The sequence below is a fragment of the Neoarius graeffei genome, chromosome 23, assembly GCF_027579695.1.
Source record: "Neoarius graeffei isolate fNeoGra1 chromosome 23, fNeoGra1.pri, whole genome shotgun sequence".
In the NCBI taxonomy this organism is placed as follows: domain Eukaryota; kingdom Metazoa; phylum Chordata; class Actinopteri; order Siluriformes; family Ariidae; genus Neoarius; species Neoarius graeffei.
This window is the reverse complement of record NC_083591.1, coordinates 39,398,570-39,423,820: the sequence shown is the minus strand read 5'-3', so window position 1 is coordinate 39,423,820 and position 25,251 is coordinate 39,398,570. Positions and strand designations below refer to the sequence as shown.

The following is a 25,251-nucleotide window of genomic DNA, read 5'->3' as shown; positions in this document are numbered from 1 at the left end:
TCAGGAAGGAAGGGGGTGGGGTCAAGAAGAAAGAAAAAGAGAAAGAAAGAAAGAAAGAAAGAAAGAAGTCAGGAAGGAAGGGGGTGGGGGTCAAGAAGAAAGAAAAAGAGAAAGAAAGAAAGAAAGAAAGAAAGAAAGGGTGGAGTCAGGAAGGAAGGGGGTGGGGTCAAGAAGAAAGAAAAAGAGAAAGAAAGAAAGAAGTCAGGAAGGAAGGGGGTGGGGGTCAAGAAGAAAGAAAAAGAGAAAGAAAGAAAGAAAGAAAGAAAGAAAGAAAGAAAGAGAAAGAGTGGAGTCAGGAAGGAAGGGGGTGGGGGTCAAGAAGAAAGAAAAAAAGAGAAAGAAAGAAAGAAAGAAAGGGTGGAGTCAGGAAGGAGGGGGTGGGGGTCAAGACGGAAGGAAGGAAGGAAGGAAGGGGGTGGGGGTCAAGAAGAAAGAAAAAGAGAAAGAAAGAAAGAAAGAAAGAAAGAAAGAAAGAAAGGGTGGAGTCAGGAAGGAGGGGGCGGGGGTCAAGACGGAAGTAAGGAAGGAAGGAAGGAAGGGGGTCAAGAAGAAAGAAAAAGAGAAAGAGAGAAAGAAAGAGTGGGGGTCAGGAAGAAAAAGGGTGGGGGTCAGGAAAGAAAGAAAAAGAAAAAGAAAGGGTGGAGTCAGGAAGGAGGGGGCGGGGGTCAAGATGGAAGGAAGGAAGGAAGGAAGGAAGGGGGTGGGGGTCAAGAAGAAAAAGAGAAAGAGAGAAAGAAAGAAAGAGTGGGGGTCAGGAAGAAAAAGGGTGGGGGTCAGGAAAGAAAGAAAGAAAGAAAGAAAGAAAGAAAGGGTGGAGTCAGGAAGGAGGGGGGGGGTCAAGACGGAAGGAAGGGGGTGGGGGTCAAGACGGAAGGAAGGAAAGAAGGAAGGGAGGGGGTGGGGGTCAAGAAGAAAGAAAGAAAGAAAGAAAGAAAGAAAGAAAGAAAGAAAGGGGTGGGGTCAGAAAGAAAGAAAGAAAGAAAGAAGGGGTGGGGTCAGAAAGAAAAAGAAGAGTGGGGGTCAGGAAGAAAAAGAAAGGGTGGGGGTCAGGAAGGAAGGGGGTCAGGAAAGAAGGAAGGAAGGAAGGGGTGGGGGTCAGGAAGAAAGAAAAAGAAAGAAAGAAAGAAAGAAAGAAAGAAAGAAAGAAAGGGTGGGGTCAGGAAGGAAGGGGTGGGGGTCAAGAAGAAAGAAGAGAAAGAAAAAGAGAAAGAAAGAAAGGTGGGGGTCAGGAAGAAAAAGAAAGGGTGGGGGTCAGGAAGGAAGGGGGTCAGGAAAGAAGGAAGGAAGGGGTGGGGGTCAGGAAGAAAAAGAAAGAAGGGGTGGGGTCAGGAAGGAGGGGGTGGGGGTCAAGAAGAAAGAAAGAAAGAAAGAAAGAAAGAAAGAAAGAAAGAAGGGGTGGGGGTCAGGAAGAAAGAAAAAGAAAGAAAGAAAGGGGTGGGGGTTAGGAAGGAAGGAAGCAAAACAAGAAAAAAAGAAGGAAAAGCAAGAAACAAAAAAGACGGTAATGTAACTGCAGAGAGGAGGAGAAAACCGAAGAGGAGTGAGAGCTTCATACCTCTCCCTCATTCTCTCGGACAGTTCTTCCAGCACCTGCACCGCCTGCCTGTGATACTGCAGCTGAGACTCCACCAGCGCGGAGAGTTGGCTCACCTGTTCCACCTACACACACACACACACACACACACACACACTTGTGATCAAAGGGAAACGAACCACCCTTTTACTCTTCACCCCTTTGCTCTTCACATAGTTCTTAAGATCCAAGTAAAGCTTTCCACTGGTTCTGCCAATTTTTGTAAAATGTATTATTTTCCACATGGTTACCTGAATAAGCTGACTCTCAACAATCCAGAACTTATTTCACCCCAAAGAGATGCATCACATAAAACTGCCAAATTAACCAATGTGTCGGAAGGAAATCGCTCTGTGTGAAAAACGTGAACATGATGCACCCTCTAAACAAGCCGAGAATCAATCCTGCGGAGGGACAGAAGCAACTTCGTGCGTTTTCACACCTGACCTGTTTGGTGCTTGACCTACTGAACTTTTACTTCAGTTCCAGATGTGACATGTCAACACTCCGCCTCTATACTCAGGTGTGTAATATGTAACTGAATCCTGTTCTTCCAAAAAAACAAAACAAACCAGGAGTCACTGTTGTTCAGTTCATTATTGCGGAGAACAATTTTATGATGATCTGCACCAAAATCATAATGCTCATCCCTGTGGTGTAGCTTCATTTTTGTCATTCTTAATTTAACCTACTGCACAAGCAGTTACACCTTCTGCCAGATTTGCAAGAAAGCAAGCAGAGAGAAAATGAAGCATGACAGCACACATTTTTAATGAAAAAAAAACCAACAACAAACACTTCTCCCTGCTGCATTTCATTTCAGAGCACAGTTACACGAATGCACATGAATTTGTTTCCCCTTAAATGGCTTTTAAGGAATATTTTAACAGCTCGGTGAACAATAGAGTGCAGAAAACGCCAGAAATATTCAATTATAAGCACTGTCATTTTCTAAAAGGGTTCAAGAATAGCTCTACGAGTGCAGTTTGAACTATGGATTTAATAAAAGCATGCTATTAACTTGTTGCTCTATTAGTTTAGAGTTTCTCTCGTCAAAACGCACTTTCATGACCTGCAGAGGAGAAAAACGAACAAGGAATCAAATTCGCATGGAAGCAGTTTGCGGTGCTTGAAAAAGACACAAGGTCACAAATATCTAGTATCAAAATATCCTCAACCTATGCCCACATTACAAACTTTGTTTTTGTTCAGATCTAATCTTCCTGGCTTGACGGTTCACATTCTTGTTTCTAAGTGACCCGTATTATCCGAGGCCTCTTCCCGGAGTCATGTCAAGAAAAATGGAAATGGCAAACATCACGGCATTAGTGCTAAAATGATCATGTACAAATCGAGGCTTTTGCTTCGAGTGTCAGGTAGCAGGTCATTAGTTGCTCATGATCACGGAGAGACGGTGGGAGAAAAGCAAGCTGTATAGGTGGAACACACATTTTGCAATATTTGCAGCCATTATTGGCACATCTGCACAGAAAGAAAAGTGGTGATATGTAAATGACCGTCATTAGGCCACCCATTTTTTATCTTTAGGTTCACGGATTTTTTCAACATATTTTTGATGTCGTCGGTCGAAAAAAAAAAAAAAAGTCCTTGTCCAATTTTTTTTTTTTTTGCATGGCAAAATTTCAATGTCGGATTAAGACATACATACATACAGTGGGGCAATAAAGTATTTAGTTAGACACCAATTGTGCAAGTTCTCCCACTTAAAAAGATGAGAGAGGCCTGTAATTTTCATCATAGGTATACCTCAACTAAGAGATAAAATGAGAAAAAAAAAATCCAGAAAATCACATTGTTTGATTTTTAAAGAATTTATTTGCAAATTATGGTGGAAAATAAGTATTTGGTCAATAACAAAAGTTCATCTCAATACTTTGTTATATACCCTTTGTTGGCAATGACAGAGGTCAAACGTTTTCTGTAAGTCTTCACAAGGTTTTCACACACTGTTGCTGGTATTTTGGCCCATTCCTCCATGCAGATCTCCTCTAGAGCAGCGATGTTTTGGGGCTGTCGCTGGGCAACACGGACTTTCAACTCCCTCCAAAGATTTTCTATGGGGTTGAGATCTGGAGACTGGCTAGGCCACTCCAGGACCTTGAAATGCTTCTTACGAGGCCACTCCTTCGTTGCCCGGGCGGTGTGTTTGGGATCATTGTCATGCTGAAAGACCCAGCCACGTTTCATCTTCAATGCCCTTGCTGATGGAAGGAGGTTTTCACTCAATCTCACGATACATGGCCCCATTCATTCTTTCCCTTACACGGATCAGTCGTCCTGGTCCCTTTGCAGAAAAATAGCCCCAAAGCATGATGTTTCCACCCCCATGCTTCACAGTAGGTATGGTGTTCTTTGGATGCAATTCAGCATTCTTTCTCCTCCAAACACAAGTTGAGTTTTTACCAAAAAGTTCTATTTTGGTTTCATCTGACCATATGACATTCTCCCAATCCTCTTCTGGATCATCCAAATGCTCTCTAGCAAACTTCAGACGGGCCTGGACATGTACTGGCTTAAGCAGGGGGACACGTCTGGCACTGCAGGATTTGAGTCCCTGGCGGCGTAGTGTGTTACTGATGGTAGCCTTTGTTACTTTGGTCCCAGCTCTCTGCAGGTCATTCACTAGGTCCCCCCTGTGTGGTTCTGGGATTTTTGCTCACCGTTCTTGTGATCATTTTGACCCCACGGGGTGAGATCTTGCGTGGAGCCCCAGATCGAGGGAGATTATCAGTGGTCTTGTATGTCTTCCATTTTCTAATAATTGCTCCCACAGTTGATTTCTTCACACCAAGCTGCTTACCTATTGCAGATTCAGTCTTCCCAGCCTGGTGCAGGTCTACAATTTTGTTTCTGGTGTCCTTTGACAGCTCTTTGGTCTTGGCCATAGTGGAGTTTGGAGTGTGACTGTTTGAGGTTGTGGACAGGTGTCTTTTATACTGATAACGAGTTCAAACAGGTGCCATTAATACAGGTAACGAGTGGAGGACAGAGGAGCCTCTTAAAGAAGTTGTTACAGGTCTGAGAGAGCCAGAAATCTTGCTTGTTTGTAGGTGACCAAATACTTATTTTACCGAGGAATTTACCAATTAATTCATTAAAAATCCTACAATGTGATTTCCTGGATTCTTTCCCCCCATTCTGTCTCTCATAGTTGAAGTGTACCTATGATGAAAATTACAGGCCTCTCATCTTTTTAAGTGGGAGAACTTGCACAATTGGTGGCTCACTAAATACTTTTTTGCCCCACTGTACATACATACGTGTGTGTGTGTTATCTTGTGTACAAGTTTATAACATGGACTATCATTCCAGTACTTACTTCTCTGAAGGTATGTAGTCATATGACCGTTGAGCTCTCATGAGCACATCGAAGGCTGATACGTTCGTGCTACTTGATTCGATAGGACCCTCTGCGGCACCATCCTCTTCTAATTCAATAGTCAGATACTTGCAGCCAAAATCGCGAACTAACGTTATGGCAGGCATATTCGGCATCGCGCTCGTTACATCACCACCTTCTTTCTGAGAACCAAAGATCATTTTGATCTTTTCATTGTTTACTTTCAACGCTTGAGAGACGAAATCGCCCACATTTTGGTTAGTGAGACAGTGAAAAGACTTTTCTATACCACACTTTATGCTTACGTACAGTTGAGGCGATAGCTCGGAATCCATGCTGTCAGCGTCAGCCATGGTCAGCACGAGGTTGACACTGTCGTAAAGCGGTCGTAAATACCATAAAAACATTCAAGTGAATACTCAACGTCGTAAATAGTTTTGTTTTCGGACTCGGCTGAAGTGGATATATACAACACACATTGTCATTTGTATTTGCGATTCTAATACTTTTTTCTTGTAACAGCACTGTAAAATGTGTGACTTTTTTTTTTACATTTCTTTTTGTACGTTTCGGCGGTTAAAATAAAAATACGCACAGGAAATTATTTTTCTAGTGGTAGTATTTAACTGCCGTCGGCAGATCCGTGATCCGAAAAATCTAAAATGAGTCGCCTTATGGGTCACAGATATACATCTGATCTAAAGGCCTCTGCATGCTCTTGCGACAAGGCTTTCGCAGATAGCTTTTCGCAGACAGTTGTAATTTATCGTTGAGCGGGGAGTAATAGGCGTGCGCGATGTTATTCACCGCCACAACGCAAGGGGGCGCGAAGTCGCGAAATCGCTAGGAGTAGTTGGTGGGTGTGGTTAGTGGAGTGTTTATCCTCCGGTTACTTATAATGACTAGAACTGGAGTCGTATAGATGTCCGTACTTCCTCGATCAACCGCTCTTCGTGCTGCTCCATCTTCGCTCGTGTTTTTAAAAATGGCGGTCGTGAAAACAAACCAAACCGGGAAAGTAGGGAAGCGGAAGTGCGTGTACAGCGGATGTAAAGTGGACCAATCAGAGCCCTCTTGTCTGCGACGCTGTCTGTCAGGCTTCTGCGGTGGTCACAATTTTTGGGAGGTGCGCGCAGAGCGTCTGCGAAGGTGGGGGGGCTACGCAGACACTATCTGCGACGCTATCTGCGAGGACTGGGTTGTCAGCATAAATTGGCCTTAACACGTATGAAAGTGGCTCAAATTGGATTTGAAAGGAAAAAAAAAAAAATCGGGGGGGGGGGGGAGCAATGTAAATGTAGCCATTATATTCCAATTAATGAAATTTCCCAAGTGATCGTGTTATTAAAAAGTCATCTAGGGAGTAAAAATAATATTTAAAAAAAAAAGTATTTGAGACTTTAGGAAATAATTCAAAGCAATGCTTACTTTAAGTCAATAAAACCTTACATTACTCTTTCATTCATCATTTCTTGTCTGTTTTCCTAACTTGTCGCTTTCCTCATCTTTTTGTTACGTGTTTCCTACAGTATTTCAGTCTATACATTACAGGCATTTATCAGATGCTCTTATACAGAGCGACGTACAACAAGTTCAACAAGTTTTGCAGAATCTGCAAGTCTATTTGAAATGGGAGGAAACCCATGCAAACACGGTAAGAACATGCAAACTAGACACAGAAAGGCCCCGTCGGCTGTGAGGCTCGAACTGAGAACCTTCGAGCTATGAGGCGACTTGTGCAACATTTCCTAAAGTCCCTCACTGCTTGGACCCGACTTCACTCTTTTACTCAATGTTTTCTGTTTCCTTTTATGCTTTTGTCTCACACAAACGTTATTAAGCAATGATTAATAATGCACCGAAATGCTTCAGATGTTGTCTTTAGACTCTGAGTCACTGCTCAATAATCCTTTTAAGCACGAGAGAGTCATAAGGATACACATGGGTACTGGCTCGGTGTTAACAGTGCAGTGGGAAATCTGCTCCTCTTCTGATCAACAGCAATTAATAATCCCCTGTAATACTTGTACTTATTTATTTGTCCTGTAATACTTCAAATATACGAAATATGGTTTTCTGCATGATGACATGGCTAGAAATTTTACAGCATTAATAAAGCAATACACCAAGTGTCCATACATGTTGTATTAGGCCCAGTAATTTTCCGTTTGTGTGCGAACGTGTTTTTTTCCATTGCCAAAAATAGAAAAAAAAAATGCATCTTAGCTAGTAATATGTGCTTACCAACCGAGTAGGAGGGCTGGAAGGGACAATATTTGGCCCGAGGTCATGCCATACGGACCGTACAAATGACCAAGACCCAAACATTTTCCTGTCCGTCTTGACCTAACTCGGTCAATAAGCATTTTATCATATGACCTTTTTAAACTAACATACACGGTGAAAAACAATGAACGTTTGTGTGCGAAAAACAAACCCATCAATTTTTAATTTGACTGACAGCAAACCATTTATATGCCGAACCACCTTTGCACAAGTTTGAAATAACCGTCCGAATTCTATAAAATACAACTGACTTGACTGTTCTCTCGAAATGAAAACGATTTTAAGATCACATCATTAGTAAGTCAGTTCAAACTTGGGTCAGTTCATGGAGACATCAATATAAACCTACACAAAAGAACTTCGATTTGAAAACGAGAGGGGCGAGTCGGCAGTTGAGTCAGTTCAACCTTCATCTGACGATGACGACTACTCGATGATAAAACGTCATTTTTTTCAGAATAATGGATGCGACATGAGCACCTGGAAGGACAAGACTTTGTAGAATGTATTAAAGCGAGGGAAACGGGTCCGGGGCCGCCTACAACTTTTTCCGGACCGGATTCAAAAATCCATATCTGCCCAGTCAGTCATGTGACTTTTCCCAATGGTTTTATTAAGAGCGCACGCTGGTCCGTACGGGTCATATGATAAACTGACATTCCTAAAGCACAGATGCTTCCTCCACTGAAGTCTGTTTTATTGTACTGCGTCATGTAAGCAAGCTCCACCTGTTCCAATCCACATACTCCAATACAACATAAGAAAACATTAATACAAAACCAACTAAACTATTTAAATAAACAATGGATAGAAATAAAAACCTTTAGAAATGTAAACTAAACACACGGCTGCTAGATACTACGTGGATAAATAACGCACCTCATCGCAGTGAGGAAATGAAGAAATGTTGTACAAGTAAAATAGTGATCAATGTGCTAAAACCAATAAAATGTTGAACAGTAAATGATAAATGGTGTGATATAAAAGCAATTTTTTAAAATCTGTTTTATCACAGTGGCTTATAGGTATACATTAAAACAGAAAATGCTGTGGTGATGTTGCATTTTTTTGATTTACTAATAAAACACTCATGTTTTTGGTTTTGCTGTCATGTTTTTGGTCTGGATGTGGCTTGCTTGCTTTTTTTTGTGCTGTAGGTGGTTTGGTTTTGCTGATGCTTTTTAGTTTTGTTTAAGTGTTTTTGGTTTCGTTACTGCATAATCCACTGTTTCTCTGAAGCAGCATCAAGTGGGCTGGGAATTTTTCTTCAAGTTTGAAGCCAAATACTAAACAGTTCAGGATGTCGTAGGGTCCCAAATCGGGGAGCTGGTTTGCCATATGCTTTTCAATTGGAATAAATACATTTGTGGGTAAATTAAGAAGAACAAGCCTTTATTTTGTCACTTTCCTCCTCTACGGTTAACCTGTGCATGCACGCACGCACGCACAGTGCAGTGGGCTGAATAGATAAATATATATGTTTGTGGGTAAATTATAGGGGTGTAACGATTCGTTGTAACAACGATTCGATTCACGATTCGTGGTTGCCGATACGATTCAAGGACGATCTTAGTTCATTTAGAACGATACGATCCGATACAATTCAGTGACTTGAAATCGATTCAGTAACTTTTTAGCCAAAAATTAAACCAGTGTGACTGAAATAAATACCTGGATACTGGACAGTGCAGGTGAAGTTTTCTAGATTCCTGTTGTTTCTTGTAAGGGAATCAGGTATAATTATGGATATACTGACGATCGCGGGATTTTTGTCAGAGATTTTCCACTTTGTGCAGACTTTACACAGTAACGCACCAATATTTTTACCAGTATGAGCTTCATTTAAAACTCTGGTTTGCAGAACAAATGTCTTCATTTTCCACTACGGATCAATGTGATGAGAGGTAACTGTCACATACCCTTGATTTGAGCATGACGTCCAGCCATCCGTCGTTATCGCTACTCGTTCAGCTTGAGAAAGCGATAGCTTCACATTTTTTTTGTACTTTCGTACAACGCAGGAATAACCTTTTCTGAAAAAAGTGTGGTCGGTTCGGTATCTTATACCTTGGCTCCAATGTTTGAATCATTTCACAGAACCCCTGGTTTTCAACCACACTGTAGGGTTGCATGTCTTTGCAGATAAACTTGGCAATTGTTGCCGTGATGTTTTTCGCCCGAGCTGAGTTTCTGACTAAACATGCTGGCGAGGCCTGAGGCTTCTGCAGAGCTTGCACCTCGCGCTGCTGCTGCAGTAGGAACGCTGCGAGAGGTGCCTGGACTGTCGGTGTTAACTGGTGAAATCCCATGGCGCCTCAGTAGGTGGTTGGAAAGATTCGTGGTGTTGCTGTGGTACTTAACTTGAGCTTTACATAGTCTACATACAGCAAGCGACTTATTTAGGACCTCTCCGTCCTTGCAAAATCCGAAGTGTTTCCACACACTGGACCGTAATGCTGGTTTGAAAATTTCCCGCTCGCCGGCTTCTCCTCTGCTATCTGCTATCATGCTATGTTTTGATTTGTGCTGCTGCTGGCGCGTGACGATGACGTCACAGACAGGCAGACTGAATCGGGTAACGTTTAACGCCTTTATCATTAAAAGTGCTAAAAAAACCCACATCAATATAAAGTCTGACGTGCTTAAATCCAATGCGCTATTTCCTAGTATCGATACAATCGATTGATTACCTTTTAAAACAATATTAGATCGATGTATGTCGTCCGGAAGGCCAACTTGCCGAGCACAGATCATTGTAGTTGGATCGTAGGAAAATAAACCGATTCATCGATGTAGTGGATGAATCGTTACACCCCTAGTAAATTATATGGATCGGTGCTGGAAGAGAAGAGCAGAGAGGACTAGGAATCGAGCAGCTGTGGTTTGTTTTCACCCGATACTAAAACTCCAACCATCGCAAAGATGCAGACAAAAAGCCCAGGAATTCCTATTTACCCAGGCAAAAATGGTACAGGATTTATCTTGTAGTGTCCTGATCCCTGGATCTTTAACCCAGCCACATATAAAAAGTTGTACGCCTCCATGATCTTCCAGGTTTTCATCTGTGTGTCCGTGTAGAACAATGTCTGCAGCACCAGGTAGCTTGAGATGTCGGGGAACTCAACGGATGGATAATTTTCCAACTCATAATGAATGAATGATTTTATTTAAACATGATAAGTTGATCATCAAAGCTGGTGGGGTCGTGCATGTACAGATACAAATAAAGACTAAAAATTATACACAAACTTTATTAAAAAAAAAACCACCTTAAATCTGTTGATTATCTTCGCATTAAGTTAATTAATAGTACTGTATGCATAACTATTGTCTTTGTATTTAGTTACAGCTACAAATAGGATAAAAATTTATTCTACTAATGTCAAATTTATCTTTCATAGGAAAAATCCTTCTTTGTTAGCGTGTAAAGATCGAATCCCATTGAGTGGTTTCTATATCCACTTCTTTTGAGTGTACTTCTTGGTTTCAATAACTTGCTTGTTTTCTGAACACAAACATGTCAATAAGTTCTTGTGTTAATCACCCAGACTCCACTTTGGGATCATTAATCCCTTTTGACTGAGAATGCCCTGCATGCATGGTTTGGCTTCTGGCACATCCATACAGTTTTAAATACAATAACTACAATTAAAACAGTTTGTTTTTATAGCATTTATTTAATTCCTGGGCTCCAATCTGTAACAGGGAGTGAGGTTGCATCCCATTAATACAAACCCGATTCCAAAAAAGTTGGGACAAAGTACAAACTGTAAATAAAAACGGAATGCAATAATTTACAAATCTCAAAAACTGATATTGTATTCACAATAGAACATAGACAACATATCAAATGTTGAAAGTGAGACATTTTGAAATTTCATGCCAAATATTGGCTCATTTGAAATTTCATGACAGCAACACATCTCAAAAAAGTTGGGACAGGGGCAATAAGAGGCTGGAAAAGTTAAAGGTACAAAAAAGAAACAGCAGGAGGACCAAATTGCAACTCATTAGGTCAATTGGCAATAGGTCATTAACATGACTGGGTATAAAAAGAGCATCTTGGAGTGGCAGCGGCTCTCAGAAGTAAAGATGGGAAGAGGATCACCAATCCCCCTAATTCTGCGCCGACAAATAGTGGAGCAATATCAGAAAGGAGTTTGACAGTGTAAAATTGCAAAGAGTTTGAACATATCATCATCTACAGTGCATAATATCATCAAAAGATTCAGAGAATCTGGAAGAATCTCTGTGCGTAAGGGTCAAGGCCAGAAAACCATACTGGGTGCCCGTGATCTTCGGGCCCTTAGACGGCACTGCATCATATACAGGCATGCTTCTGTATTGGAAATCACAAAATGGGCTCAGGAATATTTCCAGAGAACATTATCTGTGAACACAATTCACCGTGCCATCCGCCGCTGCCAGCTAAAACTCTATAGTTCAAAGAAGAAGCCATATCTAAACATGATCCAGAAGCGCAGACGTCTTCTCTGGGCCAAGGCTCATTTAAAATGGACTGTGGCAAAGTGGAAAACTGTTCTGTGGTCAGACGAATCAAAATTTGAAGTTCTTTATGGAAATCAGGGACGCCGTGTCATTCGGACTAAAGAGGAGAAGGACGACCCAAGTTGTTATCAGCGCTCAGTTCAGAAGCCTGCATCTCTGATGGTATGGGGTTGCATTAGTGCGTGTGGCATGGGCAGCTTACACATCTGGAAAGACACCATCAGTGCTGAAAGGTATATCCAGGTTCTAGAGCAACATATGCTCCCATCCAGACGACGTCTCTTTCGTGGAAGACCTTGCATTTTCCAACATGACAATGCCAAACCACATACTGCATCAATTACAGCATCATGGCTGCGTAGAAGAAGGGTCCGGGTACTGAACTGGCCAGCCTGCAGTCCAGATCTTTCACCCATAGAAAACATTTGGCGCATCATAAAACGGAAGATACGACAAAAAAGACCTAAGACAGTTGAGCAATTAGAATCCTACAATAGACAAGAATGGGTTAACATTCCTATCCCTAAACTTGAGCAACTTGTCTCCTCAGTCCCCAGACGTTTACAGACTGTTGTAAAGAGAAAAGGGGATGTCTCACAGTGGTAAACATGGCCTTGTCCCAACTTTGAGATGTGCTGTTGTCATGAAATTTAAAAATCATCTAATTTTTCTCTTTAAATGATACATTTTCTCAGTTTAAACATTTGATATGTCATCTGTTCTACTCTGAATAAAATATGGAATTTTGAAACTTCCACATCATTGCATTCCGTTTTTATTTACAATTTGTACTTTGTCCCAACTTTTTTGGAATCAGGGTTGTACACTTTACAGTAGATTATTAGATTCTAATAGAATAGATGAGCCAAAATAATTGGGGATCTTTTTTAATGGACCCGACTCGTTACAAGCATGAATAGGTGGGCCTTAAAGTAGAAAAGGTTGAGAACCCCTGGCATAATCTTTGTATTCAGTTTTTTTTTACTCTCTCCATTGCTAATTAATGAATAATCACTGTCATTTTGGGGATTCTAATGATTCAGCTGAATTTAACTTACCCTTCATTTAAACATGCTGAAAGCATTACATGGGGGGGGGCACATATGCAAAAGTGGAGTATGTCTACCCATATTCCCTCCAGTGTCTGAAACATATGCTAATAGGAGGCAGATGGTGCGGGCTGCTGGGTAATTGGCTGCAAGTGAGAACGTCCCCTGATATTTGCTTGAATCCCCTGAGAGTGTCGTTATATTAGGATAGGAGGCTGGGGAAAAGCCCAGTGAGTCGTGAAGCTGAATCTACAGTACATTACTGCCTTGAACATGGTAAACACATGGAGTTCAGGAATCCAGTCAACCGCAAATGTCTCTGAATCCCAGACATAGTTTATATCTCTATTGGGCTGCTTTGGGGAAATTTTACCCTTAATCAATACTCACGTCAGTTTCTAAGAGATTGTGCATGCTTATCTCTGCAGCCTCTTTGGACTCGTGGAACTTTTCCAGAGAAGTGCGCAGCTCCTCGTCTGGAATCTTTCCTTGCCGTTTCTTCTTGTAGTCGTAATCCAGCCTCCGGCCCTCCAACTTCTTCAGCTGGTGCTGGTGGGGGAGAGACAGACAGAAAACAAAATGAGAGAGAGAGAGAGAGAGAGAGAGAGAGAGAGAGAGATTGTAAATGTTAAATTATAAGCTGTGCTGTACCTAGTACATAACAATAATCATAATCATCTTCTTAAGGTCCTACCTGGAGGTCCCGGAGATCCTTGTCTACGAAGGTCTGGAAAGGGTCAATGAAGTTCTGCTTCACGTCAATATCCAGGGAATCCTTTACTTCAGACAGCCTCCTCATAGACTCCCCCATTTCAACAAGGGCACCACCTGGAGCGCAGGACACACATTTTACGGTCATCCTTCACAGCAGCGTTCTAACACTAAGCGATGTTCAAAGTCTTCTTAAACTTTATACAACAGGTGTATTAAGCTTAAACTCTTTTTTTTTTCCTGGCATTTATTTGCACATGCATATTCGTCAAAGTGCCAAAATGGTTAGAAATTGGGAGAGCAGAATCAGAGTTAATACTGAACATGCAGCGGTCAAGTGTTATTGTATCAGAAAATATATGAGCCAATCAAGTTCCATGAAGCAAATGAAGGCCTGAAGATGAGGTGGAAACATCTAGAGTTGGGGATGTTTCTGACTTCCATCCATTATCCGTAACCGGGGTCACGGGCAAGCTGGAGCCTATCCCAGCTGACTGTGCGAGAGGCGGCGTACACCCTGGACAAGTTGCCAGATCATCACAGGGCTGACAAACAACCATTCACACCTACGGTCAATTTAGAGCCACCGATTAACCTAATCTGCAGGTCTTTGGACTGTAGGGGAAACCAGGGCACCCGGAGGAAACTGACGCAGACACGAGGAGAACAAACCAAATCCACACAAAGACCCCTCGTCAGCCACTGGGCTCGAACCCAGAACCTTCTTGGCGTGAGGCGACAGTGCCTAACCACTACACCACCATGCCGCCCATGTTTCTGACTTGCACACCGTAAATCTGGATTTCTTGATGAGAGTAAAAGTGTAGGGGCCTTGTGTGACTCTAAAAATTGTTTTCTTCATTTATGAGATAAGAAAACCGATAGTTAGGATGTGATGTGTTTACCCATTCTGTGTATTTTTTCAGTTCTCACATATGAAACTTAATCTCGCCATTAGTCCTTAATCCTTGAGACATTTATTTCCATTTCTTCACTTCCTCTTCGCCTCAGTCGCCAATTTTGTGAATTAGTGTCCCTTATTCACAATAGATCAAAATCTTCTAGTACAGACCCATAGTCACATTCCTGTGAGCAGTGTCTTCTGCTTATACACTCATACCAATACAAAACACACGTACCGAAGTTAGTGTCCTCCCCCATATCACGGCCGTATCGGACCATGCATTCCCCCAAAACTCCCTCTGCCTGTGGATACCCGGTACTCTTCACCTGTCCCCGGATCTTCGACACAGAGTTCAGCATGGACAGTTTGGCCCGATGTGCTGACAACAGAATACGGAACACCGATACAGTGAGATCACATGCAAATTTGTGGTTAAAAACTTACTGCAATTTCAATGTGTGTCTAGATATACATAAATTAATCAAAAGTTTATTATAATAAAATACATAATCAGAACCGAATAAGTCATTAGTCTAATTATACACATCCGAGTCCTTCATCTTTTAGCAATACATCTGAAATAAAGCCCTTGCCTTAACTACATGATTTTCTTTCCTTTATCAAGAGCATCAATAATTAATTCGCAATTCCACCATCAGCTCAAACCTAAACGCATTCTGGCTCAGACAGCTTCTCTCTTTGTGCTCATTACCTGGGTTGGGCTGCAGATACTCAGACGTCCTGGACAACACTTCCATTATGGCCTTACCGGTGATATCAGCCTTCTGTAAAACATCAACACAGAAGCACTGTTAGATGACATTTTATCCAAAATGACAGACAACAAGGGGGTACGTGACAGTGCTTCTGGAGCAGACAGGGTTAAAGGCCTTGCTCAAGGGCCCAGCAGTGGCAACTTGTCAGCGCTGGGGCTTGAACCCATGACCTTCAGATCAGTCACCCAGAGCCTTAACCATTGAGCCATCACTGTTGATTTGACCGGTTGCTTGTGCAGTACTGTGTAAATGAACAGAGTAAAAGGTATTAGTCAGCTTACATAAATGTGTTTTATTCTGGCCAGGGTTGATATGGTTTAAATTGCTCATTTGCTTACATTTTGGGAAACGGCATCAACTAGAAAATTTTGTCAGCAGGTACACACAAAAATAACTGCAGGAGCAGGCAAAATGTTGCAGAGAGCAAGCAGTATTGGTAAAACTTTGTGGGAGTGGGTGGATTTTGTTAAGCCCTCCTTCTACAGTGGGGCAAAAAAGTATTTAGTCAGCCACCAATTGTGCAAGTTCTCCCACTTAAAAAGACGAGAGGCCTGTAATTTTCATCATAGGTACACTTCAACTATGAGAGACAGAATGGGGGGGAAAGAATCCAGGAAATCACATTGTAGGATTTTTAATGAATTAATTGGTAAATTCCTCGGTAAAATAAGTATTTGGTCCCCTACAAACAAGCAAGATTTCTGGCTCTCACAGACCTGTAACAACTTCTTTAAGAGGCTCCTCTGTCCTCCACTCGTTACCTGTATTAATGGCACCTGTTTGAACTCGTTATCAGTATAAATGACACCTTTCCACAACCTCAAACAGTCACACTCCAAACTCCACTATGGCCAAGACCAAAGAGCTGTCAAAGGACACCAGAAACAAAATTGTAGACCTGCACCAGGCTGGGAAGACTGAATCTGCAATAGGTAAGCAGCTTGGTGTGAAGAAATCAACTGTGGGAGCAATTATTAGAAAATGGAAGACATACAAGACCACTGATAATCTCCCTCGATCTGGGGCTCCACGCAAGATCTCACCCCGTGGGGTCAAAATGATCACAAGAACGGTGAGCAAAAATCCCAGAACCACACGGGGGGACCTAGTGAATGACCTGCAGAGAGCTGGGACCAAAGTAACAAAGGCTACCATCAGTAACGCACTACGCCGCCAGGGACTCAAATCCTACAGTGCCAGACGTGTCCCCCTGCTTAAGCCAGTACATGTCCAGGCCCGTCTGAAGTTTGCTAGAGAGCATTTGGATGATCCAGAAGAGGATTGGGAGAATGTCATATGGTCAGATGAAACCAAAATAGAACTTTTTGGTAAAAACTCAACTTGTCGTGTTTGGAGGAGAAAGAATGCTGAGCTGCATCCAAAGAACACCATACCTACTGTGAAGCATGGGGGTGGAAACATCATGCTTTGGGGCTGTTTTTCTGCAAAGGGACCAGGACGACTGATCCGTGTAAAGGAAAGAATGAATGGGGCCATGTATCGTGAGATTTTGAGTGAAAACCTCCTTCCATCAGCAAGGGCATTGAAGATGAAATGTGGCTGGGTCTTTCAGTATGACAATGATCCCAAACGCACCGCCCGGGCAACGAAGGAGTGGCTTCGTAAGAAGCATTTCAAGGTCCTGGAGTGGCCTAGCCAGTCTCCAGATCTCAACCCCATAGAAAATCTTTGGAGGGAGTTGAAAGTCCGTGTTGCCCAGCGACAGCCCCAAAACATCACTGCTCTAGAGGAGATCTGCATGGAGGAATGGGCCAAAATACCAGCAACAGTGTGTGAAAACCTTGTGAAGACTTACAAAAAACGTTTGACCTCTGTCATTGCCAACAAAGGGTATAAAACAAAGTATTGAGATGAACTTTTGTTATTGACCAAATACTTATTTTCCACCATAATTTGCAAATAAATTCTTTAAAAATCAGACAATGTGATTTTCTGGATTTTTTTTTTCTATTTTGCCTCTCATAGTTGAGGCATACCTATGATGAAAATTACAGGCCTCTCTCATCTTTTTAAGTGGGAGAACTTGCACAATTGGTGACTGACTAAATACTTTTTTGCCCCACTGTAGAAGAGCAGGCAAGACTTGACAAAATGTTTATGGTTGGGGTGGGATTGGTGAAGCTTTACGCTGCAGCAGGTAGGATTGGACAAAATGTTTATGGGAGCTATCAGGACTGGGCAAACCCTCTGGAGGAGCAAGCAAGATTGGTCAAAATGTTTGCAGGAATGGGTAGGATGTGTTAAACTTTTTGTAGAAGTGGACATGATTAGCCCAAATGTTTATGGTAGTGGGTGGGATTGGGACAGCTTTATGCAAGAGCATGGAAGATTGGTCAAAAATGTTTGTGGGAATGGGAAAGATTGGTGAAAACTTCTGAAGGAGCGGGAGGAACTGGTCAAAACTTCTACAGGGGCCTGTATGATTGGTCATAATGTTTGCAGTAGTGGGTGGGATTGGTTCCACTAAAGAAATGAAGGCCTGAGGAAGGGGTAGGCAAATAAATCTGGATTTTTTTTTTTGATGAAGGTAAAAAGTGATGTGCTGAAGAGATGCACAATTTCAATTCACATATTACATCTTGACTGGCATTTGGTTCGACCGTTTTACTAAAAATTTTTTTTTTTTTAGCAAATGCTGCTTTGCTGATTGTGTTTCAAGTCAGCGATTTATATGTGGCAGGTTCTGATTATATTTAAGAGCCCTTGGGGTTTGGAAAGGCACATAGATGGCACCTATTATTAAAAATGACAGCTGTTTAGAGCTCCATCTCCTTCTAGAGGAGGTTCTGAGTTGCCTCTCACCCTCTCCAGGTCCCTGAAGTCTTCATCCAGCTTCGTGCCTTCTGCTCCGCCTACTTTCTCACTCACCATCTGGAAAGAGACATACATGTAAGAAAATACATAAATATATAGTACTTAATACACAAATACATAGGCATTTAAAAAAAACAAAAGCAAAGGCTGAAAGAGACAGATGTGCAATGTGAGCCAGGAAACTCTTCCACATAGGAGTCATGTAAAGTTATTTATAAAGACCATCTCCATGACCTTCATTAAGTTCTTTTAGTCAGAAAACAAGTCAAGTTTGTATTGACTACAGTTAGGTCCATAAATATTTGGACAGAGGCAACATTTTTCTAATTTTGGTTCTGTACATTACCACAATGAATTTTGAACAAAACAATTCAGATGCAGTTGAAGTTCAGACTTTCAGCTTTAATTCAGTGGGTTGAACAAAATGATTGCATAAAAATGTGAGGAACTAAAGCATTTTTTAAACACAATCCCTTCATTTCAGGGGCTCAAAAGTAATTGGACAAATTAAATAATTGTAAATAAAATGCTCATTTCTAATACTTGGTTGAAAACTCTTTGTTGGCAATGACTGCCTGAAGTATTGAACTCATGGACATCACCAGACGCTGTGTTTCCTCCTTTTTAATGCTCTGCCAGGCCTTTACTGCAGCGGTTTTCAGTTGCTGTTTGTTTGTGGGCCTCTCTGTCTGAAGTTTAGTCTTTAACAAGTCAAATGCATGCTCAATTGGGTTGAGATCAGGTGACTGACTTGACCATTCAAGAATATTCCACTTCTTTGCTTTAATAAACTCCTGGGTTGCTTTGGCTTTATGTTTTGGGTCATTGTCCATCTGTATTATGAAACGCCGACCAATCAGTTTGGCTGCATTTGAGCACACAGTACGTCTCTGAATACCTCAGAATTCATCCGGCTGCTTCTGTCCTGTGTCACATCAATAAACACTAGTGACCCAGTGCCACTGGCAGCCATGCATGCCCAAGCCATCACACTGCCTCCGCAGTGTTTTACAGATGATGTGGTATGGTTTGGATCATGAGCTGTACCACGCCTTCGCCATACTTTTTTCTTTCCATCATTCTGGTAGAGGTTGATCTTGGTTTCATCTGTCCAAAGAATGTTCTTCCAGAACTGTGCTGGCTTTTTTAGATGTTTTTTAGCAAAGTCCAATCTAGCCTTTTTATTCTTGAGGCTTATGAGTTGCTTGCACCATGCAGTGAACCCTCTGTATTTACTTTCATGCAGTCTTCTCTTTATGGTAGATTTGGATATTGATACGCCTACCTCCTGGAGTGTTGTTCACTTGGTTGGCTGTTGTGAAGGGGTTTCTCTTCACCATGGAAATTATTCTGCGATCATCTACCATTGTTGACTTCTGTTGGTGTCCAGGTCTTTTTGCATTGATGAGTTCACCAGTGCTTTCTTTCTTTCTCAGGATGTACCAAACTGTAGATTTTTGCCACTCCTAATATTGTAGCAATTTCTCAGATGGTTTTTTTTTTCTGTTTTCACAGCTTAAGGATGGCTTGTTTCACCTGCATGGAGAGTTCCTTTGACTGCATGTTTTCTTCACAGCAAAATCTTCCAAATGCAAGCACCACACCTCAAATCAACTCCAGGCCTTTTATCTGCTTAATTGAGAATGACATAACGAAGGAATTTCCCACACCTGCCCATGAAATAGCCTTTGGGTCAACTGTCCAATTACTTTTGGTTCCTTTAAAAACAGGGTGGCACATGTTAAGGAGCTGAAACTCCTAAACCCTTCATCCAATTTTAACGTGGATACCCTCAAATGAAAGCTGAAAGTCTGGACTTTATGTGCATGTCCATTATATAACTATAATGTTTCAGTAAACAGGTTAAAAAAAAATTGTGTCCAAATATACATGGACCTAACTGTATTTATTATACTGTACAACATGAACCAGACACCCTCATTATGTACCCACACTCCTTCCAGGAGCTCCTGGAATGCAGGAATACTGAACCCAACATGAGGGGACTTGTCCACCAAGGTAAACCACAGGAGACATTCACAAATAAACTAAAAACACCTCTACTGCAATGATAAAACCAGAATCATGGACCACATACTACAGTTAAAGCTAGACGGCCTTTCGATTTCATAAAATTGGTGAAATTTAGTCCCCTCTGAAATTTGGTCATTGTGATATGTTTATTTCTGTAATATCTCAAAACACACCCACCAGGCCATTCTGTGGCTGGGAAGTTATTTAATTTGAAGGGATTCCTTCGCAAATAACGTGCATGAAACCGCTCGCTTTGTGCAGTCAAGCAGACAGACGTCGTCCAGTGTGCGCATCCGCAGGTTTACCACCTTCTTTTCGATTTTACAGCAGCTGGCATCCACAATGTTGCATTACTGCCATCTACAGGTTTACCTTTGACCATGCACTGACAGTTACATCATTCTGTCGCTAAACAAACAGCTGATCACACCGAGGTGCTCGCTGACCGCCGATATTTATTAGTTTGGTCCTGCGTTTCCTTTCCTTCGCAACATGACGTCTTTTCTTCTTGCTTTCCGTTACTGTAGTTGGTCTTTCACATTATTTGCACACTCACGTCCTCCACTTTTCTCTCCCGTTTCAAATTTGTATCCTTCAATGCCTTGTGTGAACGGGGAAAGCCCACCACGTGATGCATGATGTAGTACAGGGGTGTCAAACATACGGCCCGCTGGCCGCTAGATGGTTTAATCCGGCCCCAGGCTTGTAGAGAAAAAATTTCTAAAAGATGTCAAAAAATAAAGTAAATCTCTAGCCAATTCCTGTGACGACTTGTGAATTTTTAAAGAAATAACCGAAATGCTCAATTCAGCCGCTAGGGGCAGCCAAAAAAAGCAGTACTGACATAAGAGATCAGGAAATAAACACATTTTAGCAACGTGCCCAGATATGCTGTCTGATTCCATGAATGGCAGTCTTGCCTCACCTCTATTAAGTTGCTATCAAAATTATCAAGAGTGATACCCCCATTACCAAAATGTCTGTGTCAAAAAGAAGAAAAGTTGACGTAGAGTGCAGAGTTTTCCAGGAAAAATGGACTGAGTATTATTTATTCACAGAGGTGAATACAAAACCAGTGTGCTTGGTATGTAATCAACAGGTTGCAGGGCTCAAAGAATATAATACTCAGCGCCTCTATGAGACTCATCATAAAGAAAAATTTCACAATTTGTATGGACAATTAAGAAAAGAGAAGATGAACGAATTGTTAGCTGATCTGAAGAAACAGCAGTCTGCATTTACGCGCAGCCGTGAGGTCAGTGATGGAGCAGTGAAAGCTTTGCAAACAAGTTGGTGCAAGCATCCAAGCCATTTTCTGATCGTGAACTTGTGAAAAAAATGCATGCTGAAGGCTACAGAAGTCGTGTGCCCTGAAAAGCAATCTGCCTTTGCCAACATTCATGTGGGGGGTTGGTTCAGGTTGTCAGATATAAAACGTATTCACTCAACTGTATAAAAATAAACCAGTTGTTTGAGAGTGAAATGCGTTTTATTTCAAATCCACTGGCCTCTCTGAATAAAACGTGTAATAATCTAGATCAGACTTGGGCATTTTACGGCCCGCGGGCCGCATCCGGCCCTTTGGTTCATTCTGATCGGCCCGCGTAAGGTTAATGAGAAGTTACAAAATAAACGTATTTTCTAATTTTACCTCATGCATGGACTGAATGTGCATTGCTTTTATTTTGAAGTTGTGTTCAACAAAAACGCAATGCGCGCGATGTGAACATGACATGAAATCCCACGAAACCTAATCCCGCGATAACTACTTCCGTAATTTGTCCAGATCAACCACAAACTTGTACGTCATTCTTCAAACGGTCCAGCCAATCACATCGTGTGACGTCACCAGCAGGCGCCGGAGCCGATCTCCGGCGAAAAGCAGCAAATGAGGTGATTAGACTACAAATGTGGGCATCATTATTATAATATAATGTATCTTGCTTGATATTTGGAGTAGAAAGACAATATTGTGATGTCTTTATTGTGTTTTGGGGTGAATGTGACTGGGAGGTTAAAAAAAAAAAAAAAAAAAAAAAAAAAAAGGTACAAACGTTCACATTTTGTTAACCATTGTTTTTGGGAAATTTGATTGAATAAATGACATTTTTTGTAAGGTAACCTCGTTTTTTCCAGACTCTTACCAGTCTTAGCAGCTTGTAAAAACAATTTATTGCTTTATATAAAGAAATACAATTAATATTATGCAGAATTTAGTTCAGCCTTTTGGTCCGGCCCTCCACAAAATTTTGTTTCTCTCATGTGGCCCCATGGAAAAAAATAATTGCCCACCCCTGCTCTAGATCCCTTGTGATCAGTGATTGTGTAGGCTACAAATGTAGGCTGAAGCATAAAGCATAGCCTACTGAAAAAACAATGCTAAAGATTTGGAGTTGACAAAGGTTATTTTGCAATTATTTTACTGGTCCAGCCCACTTGAGATCAGATGGGCTGTATGTGGCCCTTGAACCAAAATGAGTTTGGACACCCCTGATGTAGTATCTTGAACTGGGTCACGGTGAAGCAGGGGGAAAAAAAAAAAAAAAAAAAAAAAAAGAGAATTTAGGGCCACATGGCTCGAAATTCATTAACTGTTCTATTTAAAAAAAAAATAAGTCATACTGAGTACGGTAATCGTTGGTTTAGAACATGTAACAATGTCACCATGATGACTGTAAGGTCACTAGCCTGCAGGTCTTCATTTCTTCACTTACATGCTGTTCTTTCTGCATGCCCATATTTTACCAGGATGCTGAACGTGTGTTACGAAACCGTTAGCTCTGAAATCGACTGCATCATTATACGATTTTAACTAAACACAGTTGCAGTGTAGTGAACGGCATCTCTGCTTATCCAGACTGAAATCTGATCATACCTAATCTGCAAATCACCTCATGAAACAGGACAACCAACTTCTTGCCTTGGTCAAGTGGTTTTAAGCGCAAAAAATAAATAACCAACCCACGATTATATAGACGTATACAATTTTCTTTCCTTCCAATTTCAGTTCAGGCAGTGATGCGCCACTGAGATTATGCTGCAATATGTCAAAAGGGGTTTCGGTTGCCAAATGTGACTTGGAGGGATGTATTAGGGCCTCTGCATGCTCTTGCGACAAGGCTTTCGCAGATAGCTTTTCGCAGACAGTTGTAATTTATCGTTGAGCGGGGAGTAATAGGCGTGCGCGATGTTATTCACCGCCACAACGCAAGGGGGCGCGAAGTCGCGAAATCGCGAGGAGTAGTTGGTGGGTGTGGTTAGTGGAGTGTTTATCCTCCGGTTACTTATAATGACAAGAACTGGAGTCGTATAGATGTACGTACTTCCTCACTTCCTCGATCAACCGCTCTTCGTGCTGCTCCATCTTCGCTCGTGTTTTTAAAAATGGAGGTAGTGAAAACAAACCAAACCGGGAAAGTAGGGAAGCGGAAGTGCGTGTACAGCGCATGTAGAGTGGGCCAATCAGAGCTCTCGTCTGCGAGGCTTCTGCGGTGGTCACAATTTTTGGGAGGTGCGCGCAGAGCATCTGCGAAGGTTGGGGGGCTATGCAGACGCCATCTGCGACGTCATCTGTGAGGACTGCGTTGTCAGCATAAATTGGCCTTTAGAACACATTCTTAAAAATGTGACCAACCTCTTGAAGTGGTTTGAGCAATCAGAAGTTGGAAGAGAGAGGCGTATTGATTTGCTCCCCATGCATGTTTGCAGCAAACACTGCCAACAATGGAAGTATTTGCTTTGCTAAGACATCAAGAGCCAAATCACTGCCCATGTGTTCTCTTGCAGAATAAAAGGTTTCAAGTTCTACATTTACAGACCTGGTAGGCCATTACCATTAATTAAAAGCCACATTTAACATTAACAAGTAGGTTTCAATCAAACAAACAAACAAACAGTCACCACATGCACTAGAATCAATGGTGACCTTTCGATGCTGCTATGTGTTCAACGATCTCCGGTTATGTCTCATCTCATCTCATCATCTCTAGCCGCTTTATCCTGTTCTACAGGGTCGCAGGCAAGCTGGAGCCTATCCCAGCTGACTACGGGCGAAAGGCGGGGTACACCCTGGACAAGTCGCCAGGTCATCACAGGGCTGACACAGACAACCATTCACACCTACGGTCAATTTAGAGTCACCAGTTAACCTAACCTGCATGTCTTTGGACTGTGGGGGAAACCAGAGCACCCGGAGGAAACCCACGCGGACACGGGGAGAACATGCAAACTCCGCACAGAAAGGCCCTTGCTGGCCACGGGGCTCGAACCCAGACCTTCTTGCTGTGAGGCAACAGCGCTAACCACTACACCACCGTGCCGCCCCATCTCCGGTTATGTACATCAGGAAATTGTTAACCTGAAAATCTTGCATGGCAGCTTTCCTCATCCTCAAAACAACTCAGTCACAACCTACACGAATAACGTAATAAATAATTAACTATAACTAAATTAATCAGTTTTTAAAAAGGCACTGTTACTATCCATTTTGCCTGCATGAATAGTATCAAAGTACCCAGGACCTATCACACTGTTTACACTTTGAATGATGTGTCAGTAACACCCTGTACTGGGCTTGCACTCTGTCACACACACATGTTGAAGTCAGAAGGAGAGGTCTATCGTGGCACGCTACACTGGCTGTCCAAGCAGAACAGCACGGCACGGCAGACAATCTATAGTTCAAACAAGAGCGCAAAACTCAGACCTTGAAAAGATACAACAGAGTAAAATGTACTGTTGACTTGGCTCCCATACACCCAATCCAACTCCTGACAGGCTTCGTTGAGAAGTTGAATCAATCAGTGCCCATGACCTGGCGCTCTCAATTCCGCGCCCCCACCCGATTAACTTCAACAAAACCCTTGGCCTTACAAATATACTTTATTGCCCTGCAGCAACATTATAACTGCACAGCAACATAAATTCCTCTCTCTACATCTTAGAGATGTACACCATCTTTGCATCTGAAATAGTGCCCTACTTCTTTTTCCCTCTAATAAACTGCAGACTACATTATGGGTTGTTTTACAATCAGGGTACAAAGTTTGTGTCACAGGGGTCCAAAATTCAAATTGATTCAAACTGGTTCTTGTACCAGTTTTTAAGTGAAGGACAAGTTAAAGAACAGATTTCAGGTAATTTTTTGACATGTGTATGGTAGTTTTGTGTAGTCTGGTTAACACCAGACCATATCACAAGTGAAATATGGTCTG

At 41.9% G+C, this 25,251-nt stretch overlaps 1 protein-coding gene across 1 annotated transcript in view; it reads right to left on the bottom strand.

Moving 5' to 3' along the window:
* sh3gl1a (SH3-domain GRB2-like 1a) overlaps positions 1-25,251 on the bottom strand; it is a 68,506-nt gene that overhangs the window by 8,885 nt on the left and 34,370 nt on the right. Inside the window, exons 2-7 of the mRNA XM_060906142.1 lie at positions 17,993-18,061; positions 15,106-15,178; positions 14,629-14,772; positions 13,473-13,606; positions 13,169-13,327; positions 1,556-1,659 (exon numbers count right to left, since the gene is read on the bottom strand). Coding sequence (XP_060762125.1) covers positions 1,556-1,659; positions 13,169-13,327; positions 13,473-13,606; positions 14,629-14,772; positions 15,106-15,178; positions 17,993-18,061 — 683 coding nt within the window. The remainder of the gene's footprint in view (positions 1-1,555; positions 1,660-13,168; positions 13,328-13,472; positions 13,607-14,628; positions 14,773-15,105; positions 15,179-17,992; positions 18,062-25,251) is intronic.